Source organism: Pistacia vera, unplaced genomic scaffold (assembly GCF_008641045.1).
Source record: "Pistacia vera cultivar Batoury unplaced genomic scaffold, PisVer_v2 Contig172, whole genome shotgun sequence".
In the NCBI taxonomy this organism is placed as follows: Eukaryota; Viridiplantae; Streptophyta; class Magnoliopsida; order Sapindales; family Anacardiaceae; genus Pistacia; species Pistacia vera.
Window position 1 is genome coordinate 281,127 of NW_022195812.1, and position 26,905 is coordinate 308,031.

The 26,905-nt window shown below is 35.0% G+C and overlaps 2 protein-coding genes across 2 annotated transcripts; one reads left to right on the plus strand and one right to left on the minus strand.

Moving 5' to 3' along the window:
* Positions 1-17,778: 17,778 nt before the first annotated feature.
* LOC116125829 (probable WRKY transcription factor 40) lies at positions 17,779-18,378 on the plus strand (the record flags this gene model as incomplete). Its single annotated transcript, XM_031411533.1, has 2 exons — positions 17,779-17,898; positions 17,986-18,378. Coding segments are annotated over 2 exons (513 nt in total), but the record flags the coding sequence as incomplete, so codon positions are not given.
* A 5,688-nt stretch (positions 18,379-24,066) lies between these two features.
* Positions 24,067-26,533, minus strand: LOC116125830 (DExH-box ATP-dependent RNA helicase DExH14-like). The gene is made up of 8 exons (XM_031411534.1): positions 26,267-26,533; positions 26,082-26,183; positions 25,899-25,979; positions 25,712-25,792; positions 25,241-25,444; positions 25,018-25,134; positions 24,796-24,918; positions 24,067-24,153 (listed from the first exon to the last, which is right to left on the minus strand). The coding sequence occupies exons 1-8, from the start codon at positions 26,531-26,533 to the stop codon at positions 24,067-24,069; spliced, it is 1,062 nt and encodes a 353-aa protein (XP_031267394.1).
* Between the last annotated feature and the right edge of the window lie 372 nt (positions 26,534-26,905).

Sequence of the window (26,905 nt, forward strand, 5' to 3'; positions counted from 1 at the left end):
ATGTTAAGTCCTCTCTCGTGAGGCCTTTGCCTCCAAACGATGAGCATGACCTTCAAGTCAATGATTTTGTTAATGCGATGTATGTTGATGAAGGGTGGTGCGTTGGCATGGTTTTGAAAGTAAACCAGGACTCAAATATTTACTCTGTGTACTCTGAGTTTGAGAACCCACCTAAGTTGCTTCATTTAAAGCATCATCAATTGAGGGCTCAGTGGGATTGGGAAGACGGCAAGTGGGTCTAACCCCAAAAGTAGGCAACCAAGGTTAGTAGTCAGCTTCTGCGCCATTGGAAAGATGCCTCTGATGGCATGCTATAGAATGAAGAACAGTCACCTTGTAGCAAATCTGCTAATCCTAAAGAAACTAATATTGTGGCAAATTGCAAGAAACTAAAATCGATAGCAAAAAAGAAAGGTCGACTGGCTATTCGAAAAGAAAGAGAGAAGAGCGAGAAGAAACATTGGTTAAAGGTAAAAAGTTTGACAGATCTAGTGATACTGTTGATGTGATTATTTTGAAAGACTATGATAACATTGATGTTGAATCACCCATAGCATGATGGAGCCAGAGATGATGTTGATAAATTGGTATTAAAGGACCACGAGATTGATGATGGACTATCAACATAAAACAAGGAAGAATATAAAGTTAGAAAGCATGATGGAGTTGGAAATTCTATTGATAAACTTATTTTCAAGGATCATGAGATTGATGTTGGGTCATCTAAAAACATGGGAGATTCCGACGGTACAAAGAATGATGGAGCTAGAGCTAATGTAGATAATATGGTTTTAAAGTATCTTGTGATTATTGATGTTGAATCACCAACAAACACAACATAATCTAAAGATAAGAAGTGTGATAGAGTTAGAGTAGCTGTTAATAAAGTGAACTTACAAGATTGTGCTAGTAATGATGTTGAATCTTCTAGATCACAAAAGAGTCTACAGGTTCTAAAGATGCATCAGCAGAAAAAGCAGCTAACATCTCTAATACTATGATAGAATTTGAGATGAATCTGACTCCTCACCCAATAAGGCCTTATTGAATGGGAGGATTACCAATACCATGATAGAATTTGAGGTGGGCGTAACTCCTCACCTAATAAGGCCTTGTTGAATGAGAGGATTACCCCCTCTTATAAACCAGTAGGATTGAGAGTGTGTAGTCGATGTGGGGCTCCAACATTAGAGTCCTACAAAGTGATCACTTACCATATTTGTAACTTACCTAACTCATTGGGCTTGTATGGTATTTAATGGACTTCGAAGATCAGTTGTGGTACACAAGCCAGCCCAAACACAAATTATAAAAAAAAAAAAAAAAAAAAAAAAAAAAAGAACNATAATATTTCTGATTAATTGACCAAATCTCCTTGATTTGGTTGAGATCTATACAATATTAGTTTAGTTAATATTACTATATATATATCTAGCTATTCAAGGAAATAATCTAGGTGTAAATATATGTAGTTATTTCTTACTATTTTTTCCTCTCTTTTTCGGTCCTATAAAGACCAGAGGCTGTACAGTCTATTTTATGAATAAATCTTACAACTTTGATTCATCTTTTCTGAAGCTTTTAGTTCTAACATTGTCAACCACGTACCTTCTGTTGATGTAAATCCTTACATCGACAAGATGTCTTACATCTAATCATGTTATTTCAAGATTCACGTATTTCACATATGAAGTAGCAAGGTTAACACCAAGGAAAACTAAATTTCTCACGCGTCTTCCCATTACTTTATATCAAGTACGATCATAAACCTTAAAATGAAAAATATTTTTGCATTCACATTTACCATGTGCACACAGAAGCTACAAACCATGAACATTAAATTGATTGATGATCGATGATGCACAAAAGTCTCCAAAAATATTAAAAAGTAGAGACAAATGGTTCAAATTTGGGGCCAAGAGGTGGGTGGGATTTGGACAAGACAAATGCTTTCAAGGATCATGTGATTGATGCTGAGTCATCTAAAAACATGGGAGATTTCGACGGTACAAAGAATGATGGAGCTAGAGCTGATGTAGATAATATGGTTTTAAAGTATCCTGCGATTATTGATGATGAATCACTAACAAACACAGTAGAATCTAAAGATAAGAAGTGTGATGGAGCTGGAGTAGCTTTTAATAAAGTGAACTTACAAGATTGTGCTAGTAATGATGTTGAATCTTCTAGATCACATGAGAGTCTACATGTTTTGAAGATGCATTAGCAGAAAAAGTAGCTAACGTCTCTAATACCATGATAGAATTTGAGATGAGTCTGATTTCTTATCCAATAAAGCCTTGTTGAATGGGAGGATTACCAATACTATGATAGAATTTGAGGTGGGCCTAACTCCTCACCCAATAAGGCCTGTTGAATGGGAGGATTACCTCCTCTTATAAATCAGTAGGATTGAGCATGCCTAGTCGGTATGAGACTCCAACATTAGAGTCCTACAAAGCAATCATTTACCATATTTGTAACTTACCTAACTCATTGGACTTGTAGGATGTTTAATGGACTCCGGAGATCAGTTGAGGTACACATAAGCCAGCCCAAACACAGGTTTTTTTTTTTTAAAAAAAAAAGAACTTAAGGATACTATTAATATGGGATAAGATTTGCTCATTTATAAATGGTTATACTATAAGTCAATAAAGTGGTTCTTCCCAGGTATAATAATGAATCCAAAATTGATGTAAAACTTGTGGCTTTGTTAAACCGTGTCTTTGTTTAATTAGGTTTTCGATTATACTCCAACAATTGTTTAAAATTGGAAAATTTGTGTGAGCTCTATTTGATGGAAGTCTGTCTTCAAATAGATAATGTCATCGGACAAAAAGTTCTAAAAGAAAAATAAAAAACTCTCAAGTCACCTTAACTCCTTTGTCTGGTTAGTTCTTTATCTCCTTTTGAGTCATTTGGGAACTAGGCTACAAGGAGAAGATTCAAACTCCAAGAAGAGCAGGAAATCAGCATGATGAATGGTTTCCTATGTATAAGAATCGCCAATTTGTATCTTTGATACGTATTCTTATATTTATTTCCTGCTTTATCATCCAAAAAGAAACTTATTTTTGTTACTACCATATCTTGAACTTTCTATTTCCTAAACCATGGTACTGTATTCACCAAAAAAACCTCCTTCCTTTATGTTCAAACACTTAATAAATTTGTAGTGTACTCTATTCACATGCCAGAAAAAGAAAAAGAAAAACAAATAGAGTTGCCAAGCATTACATGCAGTAAACCCTTAAAATAAATTCAAGAACCAAGAAAAATTCCTATATGTTGGGTGTACCTATTAGGTCATAGTCAACATAACATGGAATTAAATTTGTCAAGCAAAGAAACACTATAACGACAAGGAAAATGAATATATACATGTTTGTACTAGGCAAGGAATTATACAACATTTCTTTTATAGGCATTCTCTAAAAAGTCTCAAATGCTAGGAACCCGCCTTAAGCATCCTCACTATGCGGTCCAAGAAGAAAAAACAAAGCAAACCTTTATCAGTAGTTGTGTGACATCCTTCATTGTGCATTCATACTCCTCTGGTGTAATTTTTAACATTCACCAGATTTGACATCTTCTCTTATCTGGAAGGAGAAGCAAAACAGGGTCAAGGAAAACTGAATTTATGTAGGTCTTTTACTGGATGTGAGTGCTTCTGTTACCTGAAGATTTCTTTGGCTTGGATCCAACAAATATGTGATTTGTTCATTGTAAATTTGCAATAATATGTGGATATATTAGGACATGCAACATTAAATTTCACAAGACCAAAATGGATACTGTCCAATCACAAAACCTCAAGAAAAGAACAACGACATTTGTAATTTAGCTGCTTTTCAGCATGCTTGATTTGTTCCTACAAAGAAAGTACAAGGGTTTAATATCATGAAAATGCAAAGGATTAATACCTCAACAAGTTGAATCCTGAAAAACTTGAACCTCACCTCATTTATGCAAGAAAAGAGTCGCTAAAAAATACGAGGAGTTAAGCCTTGTTGATCACTTTATAAGTTTTCTTCCAACAAGGTGTTAGCTGGTCCGCACATGGTATAAGTCTTTCCACTCCCTGTCTGGTGTAATCAATTTTTCAGATACATGAAGAAAGCTAATGGCATAATTACATGTAAAATAAAATATGAGTGGAGAGGAATCAAAAGCAAGATAAAAAGTACCTGCCCATAGGCAAACACTGAACTGTTAAATCCAGCTATACAATTTTCAATGAGAAGGAGTCCAACAAGCTGGAAAACATCTAGCTGCAAAACAAACCTATATTTGAGCACCTTATGGTAATAATGCAAATAGTCAAGTAGAAAAGAGATAATACCTGTGTCGAATCAATGTCAGCAACTGAATCAAATGTGAATGTCTATCCATTGATTTTCAAAGCATCATTGCTAACTTTTTGTACTATCATCTTCCCTTGTTCCTCTTCCTTATTTACAGGTCACATTCGAACTATCACCTAATCTACACCATCCAAACAACAGACATTAGAATCTACTTTGTATACAGTTGGGCAGTAAAGCTACTTAATAACATTCAAGAATATCAGCAATATATAACCTAGAATTTTTTTTTTTTTTTAACCATGTACGCAAATTTCCAATGTCTCTTTCTCTTCTAATACAGAACAAAAATAAAATAAAATAAAATAAAATAAAAAATAGAGCTCACACAAATTTTCCAATTTCTCTCTCTCTTCAAAGAGAAAATCGACTAGATAACTCTTTGTAAATCAGATTGCTGATATCATACACTCAATAACATAACAGTGGACGTAGGTTTTGCATTATAAACAATCGAACCATTTTTAAAAGTTTGTTTTGTTCTTTAATCTTCTATGTTTATTATTGCACGATCAGCATTATATTACCCCATCACTGATCCATTCGGATTACATACACATCTTAAATGGTTCTTGTTGAGAATCCTGACGTGATTCACAGAAATCAGGAAATAATCTTTCTGATTAATGACCAAATCTCCTTGATTTGGTTGAGATATGTACAATATTAGTTAGTCATATATATATCTATATATATATATATTATATATATAGATAAGGGAAATAATCTAGGTGCAAATATCTGTAGTTATTTCTTACTATTTTTTACTCTATTTTTCGGTCCTATAAAGACCAGAGGCTATACAGTTTATTTTATGAATAAATCTTACAACTTTGATTCATCTTTTTTGAAGCTTTTATGGTATCAGAGCCAGGTTGCTCTTACCTTGTAAACCCTAGCCTCTAAATCTTTGTCTTTAGTAACCTTCCTTCTCATTTGTCACCATGTCAGAAATTTCCTCCGATTCCACTCTGGCAACCACACAGACGCACACTCTGTCCAGATCACCAGCATTAGGTTGAATGAAAAAAAACTTTTTTAGGTGGTCTCAATCTATGCACATGTATATCAGAGGTAAGGGCAAGATTGGGTACCTAACAGGAGAAACCAAGGCACCCAAGAAATCTGACCCCTCCTATCTAACTTGGGATGCAGAAAACTCAATGATTATGGCATGGATTGTCAATGCCATGGAGGAGGATATTGGTGCAAACTATATGTGCTATCCAATCGTGAAGGAGCTATGGGATAATGTTAATCAAATGTACTCTGATTTTGGGAATCAGTCCCAATGCTATGAGATTGAATTGAAGCTTGGAGAAATCTGACAGGGAAGTGAAGGTGTGACCAAGTACTTCAACATTCTTAAAGGACTTTGGCAAGATCTGGATCTGTTTAACACCTATGAGTGGAAAATACTGAAGATCAAGCCAATTACAACAAAATGGTGGAGAATTCTCGGATCTACAAATTCCTTGCTAGCCTTCACATGGAGTTTGATGAAGTACGGGGTAGAATTATTGGCCGACAGCCACTGCCATCTATTGGAGAAGTCTTCTCGGAGGTCAGACGTGAAGAGAGTCGTCTAGGAGTCATGTTGGGGAAGAAAGGGATTGCTGGAACTGTTGAAAACTCAGCCCTTATTGTTGTTGATACCAATGTTGCATGTGTCAAGACTCAAGAGCAGAACCATGATCGTCCTTAAGTGTGGTGTGACTATTGTAAAAAACCACGCCATACCCGAGAAAACTGCTGGAAACTCAATGGAAAACCTGTAGATTGGAAGAGCACAAGAAACAGTGAAAAACGTGATCGTGGGGTCCCATCAGCCAATGAAGCTGAGAAGGTTGACCAAATTTTTACCAAGGAGCAAGTTGATCAGCTTCTTAAATTGCTGAATTCCAGCCAGCCACCTAGTGTTTCCAGCGTGTCCTTAGCACAAACATGTGATATTCCTAGTGCCTTTTCTTGTAAACTTACTCTAGTTCCTTGGATCATAGATTCAGGAGCTTCTGATCATATGACCAGTGCCAGTCAGCTCTTTGACTCATATATACCATGTTTTGGAAATCAAAAGGTAAAAGATTGCTGATGGAAGCCTTTCACCTATTACTGGCAAAGGCTCAATTAAATTCTCCAATACCATTGAACTAAAATTTGTCCTACATGTTCCAAGATTATCTTGCAATTTGCTTTCTGTTAGTAAGCTTTCTAAAGATTCTAATTGTCTTGTCACCTTCTTTGACTCACATTGTGAATTTCAGGACCAGAATTTGGGGACGATGATTGGCAGTGCTAAAATGGTGGATGGACTCTATTACTTCAATGACAATCTCACTAAGAATAAACAAGCTTTTAGCTTAAGTAATGTTAGTAGTTCTACTTATGTTTTTGATCAAATAATGCTATGGCATCAAAGACTAGGACGTCCTAGTTTTCCATATATGAAACATCTATTTCCAAAACTTTTTCAGAATGTTGATTGTAGTATCTTATTTTGTAAAAGTTGTCAAGTATCAAAAAGTCATAGAATTCCTTATAAGTCAAAATCTTATCGTGCTTCTAAACCTTTCTATTTAATTCATAGCAATGTGTGGGGTCCTTCAAAAATTACTACTCTTTCTAGGAGAAAATGGTTTGTTACCTTTATAGATGACCACACTAGGCTAAGTTGGGTATATCTAATGAGTGAAAAATCTGAGGTCAAGAAATTGTTTATGGATTTCTATAAAATGGTGGAAAATCAATTTCAAACTAAGATAAGTATTTTGCGTAGTGATACCTAGAAAATTTTCTTAAGGAAAAGGGAATTGAACATCAATCAACTTGTCGCGATACCCCTTAACAAAATGGGATCGCAGAAAGAAAAAATAGACATTTACTTGAAGTTGTCCGTCCCATTATGTTTACTATGAATGTACCTAAGAGATTATGGGGTGATACTATTTTAACAGCATGTTATCTAATAAATAGAATGCCTTCACGTGTCCTTAAGTATAAAACACCTCTTAAGTTTCTTAAAAAAAAATTCCCTCATCTTAGAAATATGACCATGATGGATTTAAAAACCTTTGGATGTACTGATTTTGTCCACATTCCAGCCCATCTTAGATCTAAACTTGACCCGAGAGCAGAGAGATGTGTATTCTTGGGGTATGCACCAAATAAAAGAGGGTATAAGTGCTTTAATCCCAAAACAGGGAAGATATATTTTAGTATGGATGTTGTGTTCCTAGAAAAACAACATTTTTTCATACCAAATGACCTTTAGGGGGAGAGTAAAAGTGAAGATCATTTTTGGCAGACTTCTATTCCATTACCTAATACTATATTTCCTGAAGTTTCTTCAGAGGTTGTGAATCCTATGAATTCAGACCAAGGTATTGTTTCATCACAAACAGAGTTGGAACCACCACTACTTGAGTAACCTGCAGAGTTACATGTTTATTCAAGGAAGAGGTATCATTCGAACAATAGAGTCCAGCCTACTTCAGTGGCACTTGATCAATCATTACCCTCAAATTCTACTCCTGAAGAAACTAGAGGTACTGTTTTAGACCCTTTACCTACTATTGTTGATGAATACCTCCTAATAGCTCTTAGAAAAGGTGTCCAAGAATGTACTAAGCATCCAATTGCCAAATATTTATCCTATCATAGGTTGTCCAGCCAACATAAAGCCTTTGTATCCAATTTATCTAAACAGTTTGTGCCTAGGACAATTAAGGAAGCTCTAGAACATCCTAATTGGAAATTAGCAGTTTTTTAAGAGATGAATGCCCTCCTAAAAAATAAAACCTGGGAAGTTTCAGAACTACCTAGTGGGAAGAAAACTGTTGCGTGCAAATGGGTATTCACAATTAAATGTAAGGCTAATGGTCAAGTAGAGAGGTATAAAGCATACTTAGTGGCAAAAGGGTTTACGCAAACTTATGGGATAAACTATCAAGAAACATTTGCCCCAGTAGCCAAGATAAATTCTGTTAGAATTCATTTCTCTCTTGCTGTTCACTTTAACTGGCCATTACATTAGTTAGATATTACAAATGCTTTTTTGAATGGAGACTTGGAAGAGGAAGTCTTTATGGATTTACCACCTGGATTTTAAGAAAAGCTAGGGAAGAATAAAGTGTGTAGGTTGAAAAAATCTTTATATGGCCTTAAACAATCCCCTCGTGCATGGTTTGAGAGGTTTACCAACGCTGTAAAAAGACAGGGCTATAAACAAGGCCAAGCTGATCATACCTTATTTCATAAACACACAAAAGAGGGGAAACTAGCTATACTAATTGTTTATGTAGATGACATAATCCTGACAGGTGATGATGATGTTGAACTTGCCAAACTAAAGGGCTTTTTGGCAAAAGAATTTGAAATTAACAACCTGGGCACACTCAAGTACTTCCTAGGGATGGAATTTGCAAGGTCGAGAAAGGGTATCTCGGTATCACAACGAAAATATACACTTGAACTTCTTAATGAAACAGGTTTGCTAGGATGCAAGGCAGCTAAGACTCCTATAAAGCCAAATCTGAAGCTACAACCTGCTAAACCTGAGGATGTTGTTGACCGAGAACGATACCAGCAACTGGTTGGCAAATTAATCTATCTGTCTCACACAAGGCCAGATATCACTTTTGCTATAAGTGTTGTCAGTCAATTTATGCACTCACCAGGACTTGAGCACTTTGAAGCTGTCTACATGATTCTTAGATACCTAAAGGGCACACCAGGAAAGGGCTTGCTATTCAAAAATAATGGTTATCTACAAATAGAGATTTATACAGATGTGGATTGGGCTGGTAGCATTATGGATAGATGCTTAACATCTGGATATTGTGCATTTATTGGAGGAAACTTAGTCATGTGGAGGAGCAAAAAACAAAATGTGGCGGCTCGGAGTAGTGCAAAAGCTGAGTTTAGAGCTGCTGCACTTAGGATTTGTGAGATTCTATGGATTAAACGATTCCTAGAGGATCTAAAGATAATTAGTGCTCTGCCAATGAGACTATATTGTGACAACAAGTCTGCTATATCTATTGCTCATAATCCTGTGCTCCATGACAGAACGAAGCATGTTGGAATTGATAAGCACTTTATAAAGGAAAAAAAATAGAAGATGGACTAATATGTATGCCTTATGTTCCAACAACTGAAAAGGGCTGCCCAGACGACAGTTTGAGGAGTTGATTAGCAAGCTGGCATGGAAGATATTTTTAATCTAGCTTGAGGGGGAGTGTTGAGAATCCTGACATGAATCACAGAAATCAGGATATAATATTTCTGATTAATTGACCAAATCTCCTTGATTTGGTTGAGATCTGTACAATATTAGTTTAGTTAATATTACTATATATATATCTAGCTATTCAAGGAAATAATCTAGGTGTAAATATATGTAGTTATTTCTTACTATTTTTTCCTCTCTTTTTCGGTCCTATAAAGACCAGAGGCTGTACAGTCTATTTTATGAATAAATCTTACAACTTTGATTCATCTTTTCTGAAGCTTTTAGTTCTAACATTGTCAACCACGTACCTTCTGTTGATGTAAATCCTTACATCGACAAGATGTCTTACATCTAATCATGTTATTTCAAGATTCACGTATTTCACATATGAAGTAGCAAGGTTAACACCAAGGAAAACTAAATTTCTCACGCGTCTTCCCATTACTTTATATCAAGTACGATCATAAACCTTAAAATGAAAAATATTTTTGCATTTCACATTTACCATGTGCACACAGAAGCTACAAACCATGAACATTAAATTGATTGATGATCGATGAGCACAAAATCTCCAAAAAATTAAAAAGTAGAGACAAATGGTTCAAATTTGGGGCCAAGAGGTGGGTGGGTTTGGACAACAAATGTCTTTAAGTCATGTGATTGATGCTAAGTCATCTAAAAACAGGGAGATTTTGACGGTACAAGAATGATGGAGCTAGAGCTGATGTAGTATAAATGGGTTTAAATCTCCTGCGATTATTGATGATGAATCACTAACAAAACACAGTAGAATCTAAAGATAAGAAGTGTGATGGAGCTGGAGTAACTATTAATAAAGTGACTTACAAGATTATGCTAGTAATGAGTTGAATCTTCTATGTCACAGAGAGTCTACAGGTTCTGAAGATGCTAGCAGAAAAAGTATCTAACATCTCTAATACCATGATAGAATTTGAGATGAGCCTGACTCCTTACCCAATAAGACATTGTTGAATGAGAATATTACAATACCATGATAGGATTTGAGGTGGACCTAACTCCTCACCCATAAGGCATTGTTGAATGGGAGATTAACCCCTCTTATATCAGTAGGATTGAGCGTGCCTACGGTGTGGGACTCCATCATTAGAGTCCGACAAGTTAGCACTTACATATTTGTAACTTACCAACTCATTGGGCTTGTATGGTGTTTAATGGACTCTGAAGATCATGTTAGGTACACACAAGCTAGCCCAAACACGTTTAAAAATTTTAAAAAAAACATAAGGAACACTTATTAATATGGGATAAGATTGCTCATTTATAAACGGTTATACTATAAGTCAATGAAGTGGCTCTTCCCAAGTATAATAATGAATCCAAAATTGATGTTAAACAACTTGTGGCTTTGTTAAACCGTATCTTGTGTATAGTGGTTTTCGATTATACTCCAACAATTATTTAAAATTGGAAAATTTATGTGAGCTCTATTAGTAACTGCCAATGAGACTATATTGTGACAACAAGTCTGCTATACTATTGCTCATAATCCTGTGCTCCATGACAGAACGAAGCATGTTGGAATTGATAAGCACTTATAAAGGAAAAAAAATAAAAAGGACTAATATGTATGCCTTATGTACCAACAACTAAAAAGGGCTGCCCAGACGACAGTTTGAGAATTTGATTAGCAAGCTGGACATGAATATTTTTAATCTAGCTTAAGGGGAGTGTTGAGAATCCTAACATGAATCACAGAAATCAAAAAATAATATTTCTGATTAATTGACCAAATCTCCTTGATTTGGTTGAGATCTATACAATATTAGTTTAGTTAATATTACTAATTAATCTAGCTATTCAAGGAAATAATCTAGGTGAAATATATGTAGTTATTTCTTACTATTTTTTCCTCTCTTTTTCGGTCCTATAAGACCAGAGCTGTACAGTCTATTTTATGATAAATCTTACAACTTTGATTCTCTTTTCTGAAGCTTTTAGTTCTAACTTGTCAACCACGTACCTTCTGTTGATGTAATCCTACATCGACAATGTCTTACATCTAATCATGTTATTTCAGATTCACGTATTTCACATATGAAGTACCAGGTTAACACCAAGGAAAACTAAATTTCTCACGCGTCTTCCCATTACTTTATATCAAGTCCGATCATAAACCTTAAAATGAAAATATTTTTGCATTCACATTTACCATGTGCACACAGAAGCTACAAACCATGAACATTAATTGATTGATGATCGATGATGCACAAAGTCTCCAAAAATATTAAAAGTAGAGACAAATGGTTCAAATTTGGGCCAGAGGTGGGTGGGATTTGGACAACAAATGCTTTCAAGGTCATGTGATTGATGCTGATTCATCTAAAAACATGGGAGATTTCGACGGTACAAAAGATGATGGAGCTAGAGCTGATGTAGATATATGGTTTTAAAGTATCCTGCGATTATTGATGATAATCACTAACAAACACAGTAGAATCTAAAATAAGAAGTGTGATGGCTGGAGTAACTTTAATAAGTGAACTTACAATTTGCAGTAATGATGTTGAATCTTCTAGATCACAAGAGAGTCTACAGGTTCTGAAGATGCATCAGCAGAAAATAGCTAACATCTCTAATACCATGATAGAATTTGAGATGAGCCTGATCCTTACCCAATAAGACATTGTTGAATGAGAATATTACAATACCATATAGGATTGAGGTGACCTAACTCCTCACCCAATAAGGCATTGTTGAATGGAGAATTAACCCCTCTTATAAATCAGTAGATTGAGCGTGCCTAGTCGGTGTGGGACTCCATCATAGAGTCCAACAAAGTTAGCACTTACCATATTTGTAACTTACCTAACCATTGGGCTTGTATGTGTTTAATGGACTTCGAAGATCAGTTGAGGTACACACAAGCCAGCCCAAACACGTTATGAAAAAATTTTAAAAAAACATAGGATACTACTTATTAATATGGGATAAGATTTGCTCATTTATAAACGGTTAACTATAAGTCAATGAAGTGGCTCTTCCATGTATAATATGATCCAAAATTGATGTAAAACTTGTGGCTTTGTTAAACTGTATCTTGTTAAAGTGGTTTTCGATTATACTCCAACTTATTTAAAATTAGAAAATTTATCTGAGCTCTATTTGATGGAGCCTGTCTTCAAATAGGTAATGCACGCACAAACAGTTTTTTTTTTTTTTTAATAATAAAGGATCTTACATAATTCGTTACTTAGTTGCATACTACCTTGTTCCTTTATTACCTTGGTCAATTAAAACTAGCACCATCTTATTCTTCCTAAATGTCTAAGAGTTTATATATACATATGTATATATACTAATTAATAGTCTACTATTGTTGCAATTTTTAGCACAAAAGAATCACGGCAAGAAATATGTTTTTAGAGTACTTAAGCGTTTTGAAATCTATTATTTGAAAAAAGTTTATTTATTTAAACTTTTAAAATTAATATTAGAACATATTCAATTAATCGGTGTTGTGCGGGAAATTCAGAGTGGATAAACTTCAGTTGGCATGCAAATATCTCGCGATATGGATATCATAGTCAAGACCGAAGATCATGCGACTTCCAATTTAATCGAATTTGAATTCATTTCCAACTCAACTTTATAACTGACACTATATAAACCACATTTCGAGGGATTCAAGAGAAAGAAAAAGAGAAAATCAACCAGATAACTTTTTGTAAATCAGATTGCTGATATCATACACTCAATAACATAACAGTGGACATAAGTTTTGTATTATAAACAATCGAACCATTTTAAAAAGTATGTTCTGCTCTTTAATCTTCTATGTCTACTATTGCACGATCATCATTGTATTACCCCATCATTGATCCATTAGGATTGCACACACACTTTACGTGGTTCTAACACTGTCAACCACATACCTTCAGTTGATATAAATCCTTACATCGACATGAGATCTTACATTCAATTATGGTATATCAAGATTCACGTACTTCACATGTGAAGTAGCAAGGTCAACATCAAGGAAAACTAAATTTCTCACACGTCTTCCCATTACTCTAATCAAGTACAATCATAAACCTTAAAATGAACAAGATTCTTGCATTCACATTTACCATGTGCAGACAAAAGCTACAAACTATGAACATTAAATTGATTGATGATATAAAAAGAGAGAACCAATAGACAATAAACTGTTACGTAAATGGTGAAAAAGTAAATGACGAATTCATATAAAGTCTCCAAAAATATTAAAGAGTAGAGACAAATGGTTCAGATTTGGGACCAAGAGTGGGTGGGATTTGGACAAAGACAAATCCCATTTTCTTAAACCATTAAATTGAGCATCTGGTTTTTGGGCCAGTTGCTGTCTTTGATCCATCACTACTTATTCAATCAATCAACCTCGTGGTGTGCTTGATTTCATGTCTTCATTATCAGCCTTTATCTGACATCAATGTGAACCCGTGACTTCTTGGCTGCCGTACGCCCGCCATCTAAACTTTTAACTCTTTTCTTTTTCATTGAATAGTAGCAAATTAATAATAATAATGGCAAATTAATAAATATATAATCAAAATTAACAATTGCCCGATAATTAGGGAGAATTTCTAGTTAAAATGGTCATAAGATCTAAACTGATTAATTTATAATAAAATATATATTAAAGTAATAAGTATAAACAAATTTAATTTTAAAAAATTATATATACCAAATCATCAATTCTATAATTATCATCGGCGATTTTTCATATTTTGAAAGATATTATATAATTATTTCAGTATATCTCATGATCATTCGTCAATCAAAATTGTTAATTACTATAAATCATAGTTGTTAGTATCCTACGATATGATTCGATACAGATCGCTAACAATACGTATCAGATAGTGTATCCTAAACTTTTCAATACATTGATATGTATCCTATGATACGATACGTATCCGTTTATATCCTTAAAAATATCGATATAAATCGATACGACTTTATTAATTTGGGCCAAAGGTCCAAAAAAAAATTCAGGTCGAAACCGGATCACCCAACCCGATTCACTAAAATCTGTCCAAATTTATCCATTTTACATAGAGAAAGTGAAGAAAAATATGTAATGCCCATTTTACATGATAATAATAATATAAGTGGAGATCTAGATATTAACATTGATCTTGGAATTTTGTAATTAATTTTGATTATGTAATACCGTAATTTAAAGCCAATAATACCATAAAATTATTTAATTAATCTTGAGGATGATATTAATTTTTGGAAAATTTTGATTATTTTATTAATTTTTTTAAAAAATATATATTTTACGATACGATACGATACGATACACAATACACGATTTAAAAAATTAAATTTTTAATACATGATATGATACACGATTTGATAACATGTAATAAACTATGTCCCTGTTTTTAATAAATTCAGTGGGACCATTTGACCCTACTGAGTTTACTTTGACTGCACCCTTTCGCTAACCATCTTTTAACTAACGTGTAGTGTCTTCTATCCCCCTCGATACTAATTAGGATAGTACAAAAATGTTCAAATGTCCCAACAAGAATGCCCTTAAAAGCCGAAAATGTAATTACGTGGGTGGTTATTATGGGGTTAATTAAGAAGTTAAATAAGTTTATTGGTAGCCTGGTAGGTCAAGAAAAGATTAAACTTAAAGAGTAAGACTGAGTGAGGCTGCGTAGACTGAGACTGCATGGACTAACTAGAATGTTTGTATTAGTTGCTGAAGGGACCGCATTGAATAAATGACAAGTACAAGATTCAGTCAGTCGTGTTTAAGATTTCTGGGGTGCTGTTCTTCTTCTTCTTCTAGTATAGCCGTCGAAGAAGACAATAATATCGCTAATTTCTTCATTTATTTATAAAATTGAGACCACGTGTTAGACTTATTTTCATTTTCTGTTGAAAGTCTTTTGTTTTTGCTCTTTAATGACTCAGTAGTCCATTATTTTCTTACTTAACCCTGAATTTAAGTAACATCTACTCAAAAGTCTCCTCGTTAATCCATTGTTTGAAACATAATGGACATCAAAACAAAATCATCTTATTGGTTGTAATTATATTAATTACATATTACTCATTTAACATCATCCTATTTTGTCATCTTTAAATGAATAATTTTTCTTAATTAATCCAACCGAAGGATGAAGAAAATATGAGGAAAGAAGAGAAGAACTGAAAAAGAAAACACTAGAAAAAAAAAAACATGGGTATTTTTGAATCCCAGGATCAATGAAATATGAAAATATTTTAGTAGGGTTAATAAAGGAAAATAATACAGCCATCGACTGTAATACACCTAATTTATGCACCAATGACGTGACAAAATCCTGACAGTTGATTAATTTTAACTTAATATTAATAAACGATCAAGATTTTGTCACGTCATTCGATGCACTACCGCTGGTGGCCGTAGCATTACTCGTTAATAAAATATAGATAATTTTAGCAGAGTTAATATAAAAATTTAGTGGGATCAAAATTATTAATTAGTATAAAAATATATACCTATTTTTAATAATTTCAGAATTTCAATGGGGTCAAGTGACCCTACTGACTATAATCTGGCTACGGCCATGTCTATAACACATGAAAAATCCTTTTAGAAAATAAGTGAGAAAATGTAATTCAAAAAGTGCGGTGTATGTATCCACATTGTCATATCATCTACTAGATTTAAAAAACTGGAATTAATAGGAATAAAGAAAAGTATTTGTTGAATTTTTCATCTTTTTTTTGTCAGTTATACTTTGTTCTGATCTATTATGATGGAGGACTCCTTTAACCCATCTCTATAACAGTATTTAACACTGTCACGACATCTACTTATTCAAATATATACAGCTCGTTTAAGTTAACACAACCTGAAAAATACTCAAGTAACTGGAGTTTTACAACTTAATTATCCCTTTGTTAAAGCTAAATTCTGGAGATTATGCATTGCTTAACTTAGGCGTGAAATCGAGTCGAGTATCTAGTTAATCAAAACTGACTTGACCGCTATAGTATCGAGTTTGAATTCGAGAAATCGAGTTCAAACTTGAAATCAGTACTTGCAATTGAAACTGAAGTTCGAATTCGAGTTCGTATAATCGATTTTTATTCGAATTTGAGAATACTAACTTCAATTGAATTCGAGTTTTACTTTGGTTAAACTCAACTAGAATGTTCAAGCCGAGCTTGAGCCGCTCGACTCGATTTTCACTCCTAGTTTGCCCTCGGGCCAACAAGAAATTGTGCGGTGGTAAATAAGAATACGTTTTGGACTCAGCAGTCTGGCATGCACCCTCAAACACGTTGCCCATGTAAACAAACAAAAGCTTACTTCATGTGTGGTGATGTCAGATTGCTTACGTATCTTCCCACTAGAATTCTGTACGTGATTCATAGGTCTTTTCTTTTTTAAATACCACCAGCAGGTATGGATTTGATTCCAGTGACTTTCCTGCTAATTTCCAACACCAATTAATTTCTCTTCTTCTCTCTCACCCAAATTACAAATCAAAACAGCAGCCATCATCACCAACTTCTGGTCTTCTTGTTCTTAAATTGCGGAGGCGGCGTAAACTGAACGGTCTTCAACTGCCAACTACTCTACGTAATTTAGTCTTTAATTAATATTTTGTTTTTCTTCGTTATATATTTAAATAAGTACCAGCTTCCCCATCTTCTATTTTGATATTTTCTTTCGTTTTAACAGTAATATTCTTGTCAGGTTTAGCTTCCGAACATGGATGAAGCAAAGGTAAAAAGGGCTCCTCTTCTTTGTTTCTACTAAGCGACATACAGTATACAAAATGAGTCTTGGTTTTTACCTTTTGTATTTCTCGTGTTTCGGTTTCTTTCAGATGGATGTGCTTCAAGCGAAGTTGGAGGGTGTTCGGAAAGAGAATGATCGTCTGAGATTTATGGTGGAAGCCATGACTAATAAATGCAAAGCCCTTCAAACTCATATCCATCAAACTAGCTATAGGGCAAGTTATGAAAAGGGAAATAATATAAGAACAGAAGGCAATAAATCATCAACAATCTTTGTCAAATCCGACTCTAAGGACAATAGCCTGGTAATTTGATAAGTCTGTTAATTATATTATCATTTTAAATGGTTAAAAGTTAAAAGTTCTTATATTATATAACAAGTTTTTGTCATTCCTTTTTCGATTTTAGGTTGTTAAAGATGGATATCAATGGAGGAAATATGGCCAGAAGGTTACTAAAGATAATCCTTCCCCTCGAGCTTATTTCAGGTGTTCCATGGCTTCTTCTGGATGTTCTGTGAAAAAGAAGGTACAGATCTCTTTAACTCAAAAGCTTAAACTTTTATACTTCTAGCTAGTTTAAATGAATATATATATTTCATTTATATATATATAGGTTCAGCGATGCAGGGAGGACGAGTCAATTCTTGTAGCAACTTACGAAGGAGAACACAACCATGAAGCTCAATCTTCATTTGGTAAATCTTTCTCTTTATCCGCCGAAAGCTCAGCCGCCGAGAGCTCAATGAGCATTTTTCATTCTCCACTACCAACTCCAACACCAAAATCAAATCCTTACGGATCAGCTGTCACTCTTGATCTTACTCTTTCTGGTTCAGATACTCAACAAAATAAAAGACCATCATCTCACAACTTTACAAAGCAAGATATTGTTAGCAACAAGAAGACGAAGATTGAAGAATCCGTGGCATCCATAACTAAAGATCCAAACTTCACCATAGCTTTAGCTGCAGCAGTAGCAACTTCCTGCCTAAACCAACAATATTAATATTTAATGTTCATGCAATGAATGTACTTCAGCTTCATAAATATATAGTCAGATTCCCATATGTTAAAAAGGTGTAAATTCTCAGTTAATGGAAGATAGACTAGCTTTGCTATTGCTTTTTCTCATTTCTGCATGAAAATTCATTAGTTTTTGTATTCTATCGGCTGATGAAGCGCGAGTTCATCTTTTTCTGATTACTTAAATCCATTAAAAGACTTGCAGAAAACCCCTACATATACGTGGAGAAGTTGTTTACAGTTTACTGTACTAAATTACTTAAGAATACAGTCATCGTATGTTCATATAACATGTTAATATTGATATTTTCATAATCTTACAGGAAGAATTTGCCTTAATTTTAATTTTTAAATCAACTGGTAAAATCGAAATATTTGCATTTGTATTTGGGTGGTTAACCAGTTGAAAAGATAATAGACGTACAGGAAATTATTTATGGGATCCACTAAACCCTAAATCCAAAAAAAATTCCTGTAATTGCTGAGGATCGAGAATTAAAACTGCTGGAAAATCTCAAAGATACTTCACATTGAAAGCTTGCCGCATCCCCAACCCCGAAGGCTCTTCGACATTACTTTTGCAGAACCATGATTGATCCTCAATAAAATTTAAATATTGATGGTGTTTTCTTCTTACTTAGACATAATTAAAAATGAATTACACATCTGTTGGATCAAAATTCAAGGATGGAATGATAAACTTTACCTGTAATGTCAAGGGTTCGAATCTCACTGGAAGCAACCTGTGATTAGGGGCGTTTATCTGAGCCCCGACTGGGAATTAGTCTCATACCTTCGAGTGTGGAGACATCCGATCGGAAATTCATTGCACACCTTCGGGTATGGGGACATCTTGAGACTTTCATCGAAAAAAATAGGGTGAAATTACAACCGAGATTAAGCTGAACATATGTAGAAATATAAGCATGCATGCCATGGATATGAAAATTTGAACCAATTAACACATGGATGACTTTTCTCCATTTGGANACAAATTCATGACCATTAATTCATGATAATCCAATGGCTTAAAAATTGTTTAGTTGTGTTGAAAATCCTGACATAATTCACAGAAATCAGGAAATAATCTTTTTGATTAATTGACCAAATCTCCTTGATTTGGTTGAGATCTGTATAATATTAATTTAGTCAATATTTATATATATATAGGGAAATATTCTAGGTGTAAATATATGTAGTTATTTCTTACTATTTTTTCCTCTCTTTTTCGGTCCTATAAAGACCAGAGGTTGTACAGTCTATTTTATGAATAAATCTTACAACTTTGATTCATTTTTTCCGAGGCTTTTATGGTATCAGAGCCAGGTTGCTCTTACCTTGTAAACCCTAGCCTCTAAATCTTTGTCTTTAGTAGCCTTCCTTCTCATTTGTCAATATGTCAGAAATTTCCTCCGATTCCACTCCGATAACCACATCTGTTATCATTGCCAAGCCTATTGACGCACACTCTATCCAGATCACCAGCATTAGGTTGAATAAAAAAAACTTTTTAGGTGGTCTCAATCTGTGCGCATGTATATCAGAGGTAGGGGGAAGATTTGGTACCTAACAGAAGAAACCAAGGCACCCGAGAAATCTGACCCCTCCTATGCAACTTGGGATGCATAAAACTCAATGATTATGGCATGGATTGTCAATGCCATGGAGGAGGATATTAGTGCAAACTATATGTGTTATCCAACCGTGAAGAAGCTATGGGATAATGTTAATCAAATGTACTCTGATTTTGAGAATCAGTCCCAATGCTATGAGATCGAATTGAAGCTTGGAGAAATCCAACAGGGAAGTGAAGGTGTGACCAAGTACTTCAACATTCTTAAAGGACATCTGGATCTGTTTAACACCTAAGAGTGGAAAAATACTGAAGATCAAGTCCATTACAACAAGATGGTGGAGAATTCTTGGATCTACAAATTCCTTACTGGCCTGAACATGGAGTTTGATGAAGTAGGGGATAGAATTATTGGCAGACAGCCACTGCCATTTATTAGAAAAGTCTTCTCAGAGGGTCCGACGTGAAGAGAGTCGTCGAGGAGTCATGTTGGGGAAAAAAGGGACTGCTAGAACTGTTGAAAACTCGGCCCTTATTGTTGCAAATACCAATGTTGCACGTGTCAAGACTCAAGAGCAGAACCATGATCGTCCTCAGGTGTGGTGTGACTATTGTAAAAAACCACGCCATACCCGAGAAAACTGTTGGGAACTCAATGGAAAACCTGCAGATTGGAAGAGCACAAGAAACAGTGAAAAACGTGGTCGTGGAGTCCCATCGACCAATGAAGCCGAGAAGGTTGACCAAATTTTTACCAATGAGCAAGTTGATCGGCTTCTTAAATTGCTGAATTCCAGCTAGCCACCTAGTGTTTCCAGCGTGTCCTTAGCACAAACAGGTGATATTCCTAGTACCTTTTCTTGTAAACTTACTCTAGTTCCTTGGATCATAGATTCAGGAGCTTCTGATCACATGACTAGTGTCAATCAGCTCTTTGACTCTTATATACCATGTTCTGGAAATCAAAAGGTAAAGATTGCTGATGGAAGCCTTCCACCCATTGTTGGCAAAGACTCAATTAAACTCTCCAACACCATTTTAACTAAAATCTGTCCAACATGTTCCAAGATTATCTTGCAATTTGCTTTTTGTTAGTAAGCTTTCTAAAGATTCTAATTGTCTTGTCACCTTCTTTGACTCACATTGTGAATTTCAGGACCAGAATTTGGGGACGATGATTGGCAATGCTAAAATGGTGGATGGACTATATTACTTCAATGACAATCTCACTAAGAATAAACAAGCTTTTAGCTTAAGTAATGTTAGTAGTTTTCCTTCTGTTTTTGATCAAATAATGCTATGACATCAAAGAATAGGACATCCTAGTTTTCCATATATGAAACATCTATTTCCAAAACTTTTTCACAATGTTGATTGTAATATCTTATTTTGTGAAAGTTGTCAAGTATCAAAAAGCCATAGAATTCCTTATAAGTCAAAATCTTATCATGCTTCTAAACCCTTCTATTTAATTCATAACGATGTGTGGGGTCCTTCAAAAATTACTACTCTTTCTGGGAGAAAATGGTTTCTTACCTTTATAGATGACCACACTAGACTAAGTTGGGTATATCTAATGAGTGAAAAATCTGAGGTCAAGAAATTGTTTGATGAATTTCTATAAAATGGTGGAAAATCAATTTCAAACTAAGATAAGTATTTTGCGTATTGATAATGGTACGGAATACTTTAATGAATACCTAGAAAAAATTTTTAAGGAAAAGGGAATTGAACATCAATCAACTTGTCGCGATACCCCTCAACAAAATGAGATCGCAAAAAGAAAAAATGGACATTTACTTGAGGTTACCCGTGCCATTATGTTTACTATGAATATACCTAAGAAATTATGGGGTGATGCTATTTTAACAGCATGTTATCTAATAAATAGTACACCTCTTAAGTTTCTTAAAAAAAATTTCCCTCATCTTAGAAATATGACCATGATGGATTTAAAAACCTTTGGATGTACTGTTTTTGTCCACATTCCAACCCATCTTAGATCGAAGCTTGACCCTAGAGCAGAGAGATGTGTATTCTCGGGGTATGCACCAAATAAAAGAGGGTATAAGTGCCTTAATCCCAAAACAGGGAAGATATATTTTAGTATGGATGTTGTGTTCCTAGAAAAACCCTTTTTCATACCAAATGACCTTCAGGGGGAGAGTAAAAGTGAAGATCATTTTTGGCAGACTTCTATTCCATTACCTAATACTATATTTCCTGAAGTTTCTTCAGAGGTTGTGAATCCTATGAATACTTCCAACTCTGAGAATTCAGACCAAGGTATTGTTTCATCACAAACAGAGGTGGAACCCCCACTACTTGAGCAACTTGCAGAGTTACATGTTTATTCAAAGAACAGGTATCATTCGAACAATAGAGTCTAGCCTACTTCAGTAGCACTTGATCAATCATTATCCTCAAATTCTACTCCTGAAGAAACTCCAGGTACTGTTTCAGACCCTCTACCTACTATTCTTGATGAATATCCAGATCTTTACCTCCCAATAGCTCTTAGAAAAGGTGTCCGAAAATGTACTAAGCATCCAATTGCCAAATATTTATCCTATCATAGGTTGTCCAGCCAACATAAAGCCTTTGTATCCAATTTATCTAAACAGTTTGTGCCTAGGACAATTAAGGAAGCTCTAGAACATCCTGATTGGAAATAAGCAGTTTTTGAAGAGATGAATGCCCTCCTAAAAAATAAAACCTGGGAAGTTTCAAACTACCTAGTGGGAAGAAAACTGTTGGGTGCAAATGGGTATTCACAATTAAATGTAATGCTAATGGTCAAGCAGAGAGGTATAATGCATGCTTAGTGGCAAAGGGGTTTACGCAAACTTATGGGATAGACTATCAAGAAACATTTGCCCTAGTAGCCAAGATAAATTCTGTCAGAATTCTTCTATCTCTTGCTGTTCACTTTAATTGGCCATTACATCAGTTAGATATTAAAAATGCTTTTTTGAATGGAAACTTGGAAAAGAAAGTCTTTATGGATTTACCGCCTGGATTCGAAGAAAAGTTAGGGAAGAATAAAGTGTGTAGGTTGAAGAAATCTTTATATGGCCTTAAACAGTCCCCTCGTGCATGGTTTGAGAGGTTTACCAAGGCTGTAAAAAGACAGGGCTATGAACAAGGCCAAGCTGACTATACCTTATTTCATAAACACACAAAAGAGGGGAAACTAGCTATACTAATTGTTTATGTAGATGACATAATCCTGACAGGTGATGATAATGTTGAACTTACCAAACTAAAGGGCTTCTTGGCAAAAGAATTTGAAATTAAAGACCTGGGCACACTCAAGTACTTCCTAGGGATGGAATTTGCAAGGTCGAGAAATGGTATCTCGGTTTCACAACACAAATATACACTTGAACTTCTTAATGAAACAAGTTTGCTAGGATGCAAGGCAGCTAAGACTCTTATAGAGCCAAATCTGAAGCTACAACCTGCTAAACCTGAGGATGTTGTTGACCAAGAACGGTACCAGCGGCTGGTGGGCAAATTAATCTATCTCTCTCACACAAGGCCAGATATCACTTTTGCTGTAAGTGTTGTCAGTCAATTTATGCACTCACCAGGACTTGAGCACTTTGAAGCTGTATACAGGATTCTTAGATACCTAAAGGGCACACCAGGAAAGGGCTTGCTATTCAGAAATAATGGTCATCTACAAGTGGAGATTTATACAGATGCAGATTGGGCTGGTAGCATTATGGATAGACGCTCAACATCTGGATATCGTGCATTTATTGGAGGAAACTTAGTCGTGTGGAGGAGCAAAAAACAAAATGCGGTGGCTTGGAGTAGTGCAGAAGCTGAGTTTAGAGCTGCTGCACTTGGGATTTGTGAGATTCTATGGATTAAATGATTCTTAAAGGATCTAAAGATAATTAGTGCTCTACCAATGAGACTATATTGTGACAACAAGTCTGCTATATTTATTGCTCATAATCCTATGCTCCATGACAGAACGAAGCATGTTGAAATTGATAAGCACTTTATAAAGGAGAAAATAGAAGATGGACTAACATGTATGCCTTATGTACCAACTACTGAACATATTGCAGTTTTTTTACAAAAGGGCTACCCAGACGACAGTTTGAGGAGTTGATTAGCAAGCTGGACATGGAAGATATTTTTAGTCCAGCTTGAGGCGGAGTGTTGAGAATCCTGACATGATTCACAGAAATCAGGAAATAATCTTTCTGATTAATTTACCAAATCTCCTTGATTTGGTTGAAATCTGTACAATATTAATTTAGTCAATATTACTATATATATATCTAGCTATTCAGAGAAATAATCTAGGTGTAAATATCTGTAATTATTTCTTACTATTTTTTCCTCTCTTTTTCGGTCCTATAAAGACCAGAGGCTGTACAGTCTATTTTATGAATAAATCTTACAACTTTGATTCATCTTTTCTGAAGCTTTTAAGTTGGCATTAAAAAATAACTAACTCTAACTTCTCATCCAAACTGTTGGATTCCATTGAATCAAAGGCTAAGAATTGTTTTACAATAGCCTAACCCTTTACTAAAACATGTATATTTCACCTATCACATGTACAATATGATGTTTACTGCAGTATAGCACTGTTGTACAAGCAATACATTTATTCTGTTTTAGTTGCACACAGCACTTGATATAAAGGAGTGCCATCAATTGGAATAAGACACTGACAATTTGGCTTCATCGTCCTCTCTCTCTCTCTCTCTCTCTCTCTCTTTGTGCGAACCAAAAAAAAAAATCTAATATGCTTCATCATATTCAACCTCATTTACATTGAACATAAGAAATTATAACTCATACCTTCATGTCAGGCTGCGTATTGAAGAGACGAAGCATAGCAAGCTCAGCAGATATAGTTTTCCCACTTCCAGTGGGAGCTCCCAGTAGAACATTATTGTCTGTGTGATACAGGACATGGAAAATCTGCCATTTTCAAGCAACAAAATAAATATGAATTCAGATATAATGATGTGGATAATAACTATAATCACATATCCAAAACTTGGAGTAAATTTATAATACCTGTGTCTGTATGGGATTAAAATGCGAAAAGTTGTATAAGGCTTCATATATATTGTTGCCAAGTGCAGTCACAGGAAGTGGTTTCAAGTCTAGGAGCTCTGTATGTGACGTACGAGCCTGAATGAAGCATAAGCTTCTCATAAGAAAGATCTTTGGCAAGTGGAAAATGACACAGCAAATCAAAAAATTAAATGAGTAAACGAACATCTATAAACATAAATACCTGCGGCAGAGGTAGATTCTGGAAAGATATACAGTAGAATGCCTCTGCCTGCAACCAAGAATCAGAAACAGCTCTTATAAAATATTGTGGTGGATGTGGTTCAAATATTGGCACAGTAAAGGAAAGTTTCTGAGGTTCCCCTCTAGCCATTCGCTTCGTCAGTGTAAAAAGCTCAGAGTGGTAGATGTGATCAGTCTCAGAATCCTGTTCAAAGAGTTACACCATTTCAGGTATAGTGAAATTGGATCAGATACCAAATAAGATGCAAAAGAGAATAATCCAATAAACATGAGAAGAATAGTACAACCAAGAAACATCACATTTTCCACTCAGATTCCCAAACTACTGTTGTTTATTTAACAAGTAAACACGAAAAGTAAAGGATCATCCAGAATATTATTATTAAATCAAAACCCATATGACTGCCTTCTCACAAAATTAACAAGAAGCACAGAAGATTCAAGTACTCACCTCAACTATTATCCACCAACGCAGTGCGTTACCATGAAAACGGTCTTTCCACGTGAAGTCCGGAGTTATCACCAAATCCACCTGAGAATTGGAAGTTAGTTTCAAAAAAGTACCTTATCCTTACATGGAAATCTTCAATACCCAAGAATTAAAAGCCAAAAAAATAAGTCATTCACTATGAAGTTACCTTCAAAACAGTTCTTGTAATTGGACTTACAGTAGCTGACAAGTGGATCCATGGGAAATAGCCTAGGTATTGCTTGACCAACTTCCATCACCCAAAGGAAAAAGGCTTGATTAAACACATAAACTTATTTAAACCAAAGCCATTTGTAATCTTAAAACAACATTCAATTGAAAAGGGTCATACCCTTCCCCCAGGTGCATAACGAATCAGGGCCCCAATGTCTTTTTCCTCCATCTCATGCAGGCGATCTAAGTCAGCCCCTCGTTCTTCAAGTTTCCTCAGTATCTGAACCGATTAAGACATATCATCAGCTATATTAAATGACAAATAGTTTCAAGCAATTAGTCAATAAAGTAAGCTAGACAAACTTCTGCTGAGAGATCCCTGTCAAATTGTCTGAGGGCATGTTGATGGGGCCAGATTTGGCGATCCACAGCCTTGCAATATTCCAGCATGAACTTAGACATCTCACACCAGCCTTTACGCAAACAAATTTCAAACAGAGCTCGCATAATACGAGCCAAACTTGCACTTATATACGCAGCATCAGAGACCAATGAAAAGGTATCAATTGAGCCACGAGATATGTACAACTGCAAAATTGCATCATGAACATAGTAGTCATATGTTATCATTTCTAACTGGAAACTAGTACAACATCACACTAATGCTGCAAGAAGTAAATACCTGAATAAGAATTGAAATTTTTCCATGTTTGTTTGAAGGACCACCCCTGATTTCTAATGGGCATGATGTACGTGCCAATTGCTCCAGCTCATTCTGCTCCTCATCACGAACAACAATATTTTCAAATTCGGAAGAGTGGGCAACCATTTCAACTACCTGTAGTGAGAGCAAAGCAGCATAATATAATAAATAAGTTATTAACAAAAGAGGGTAATCACTTTTCAGCAAAGAACTGGTAAATGGAAATCTTTGGACTCCAGATATCCTGTTAGCATTCCATATTTTATAGAAATAAAATAATAAAAAATTTAGAAATATAA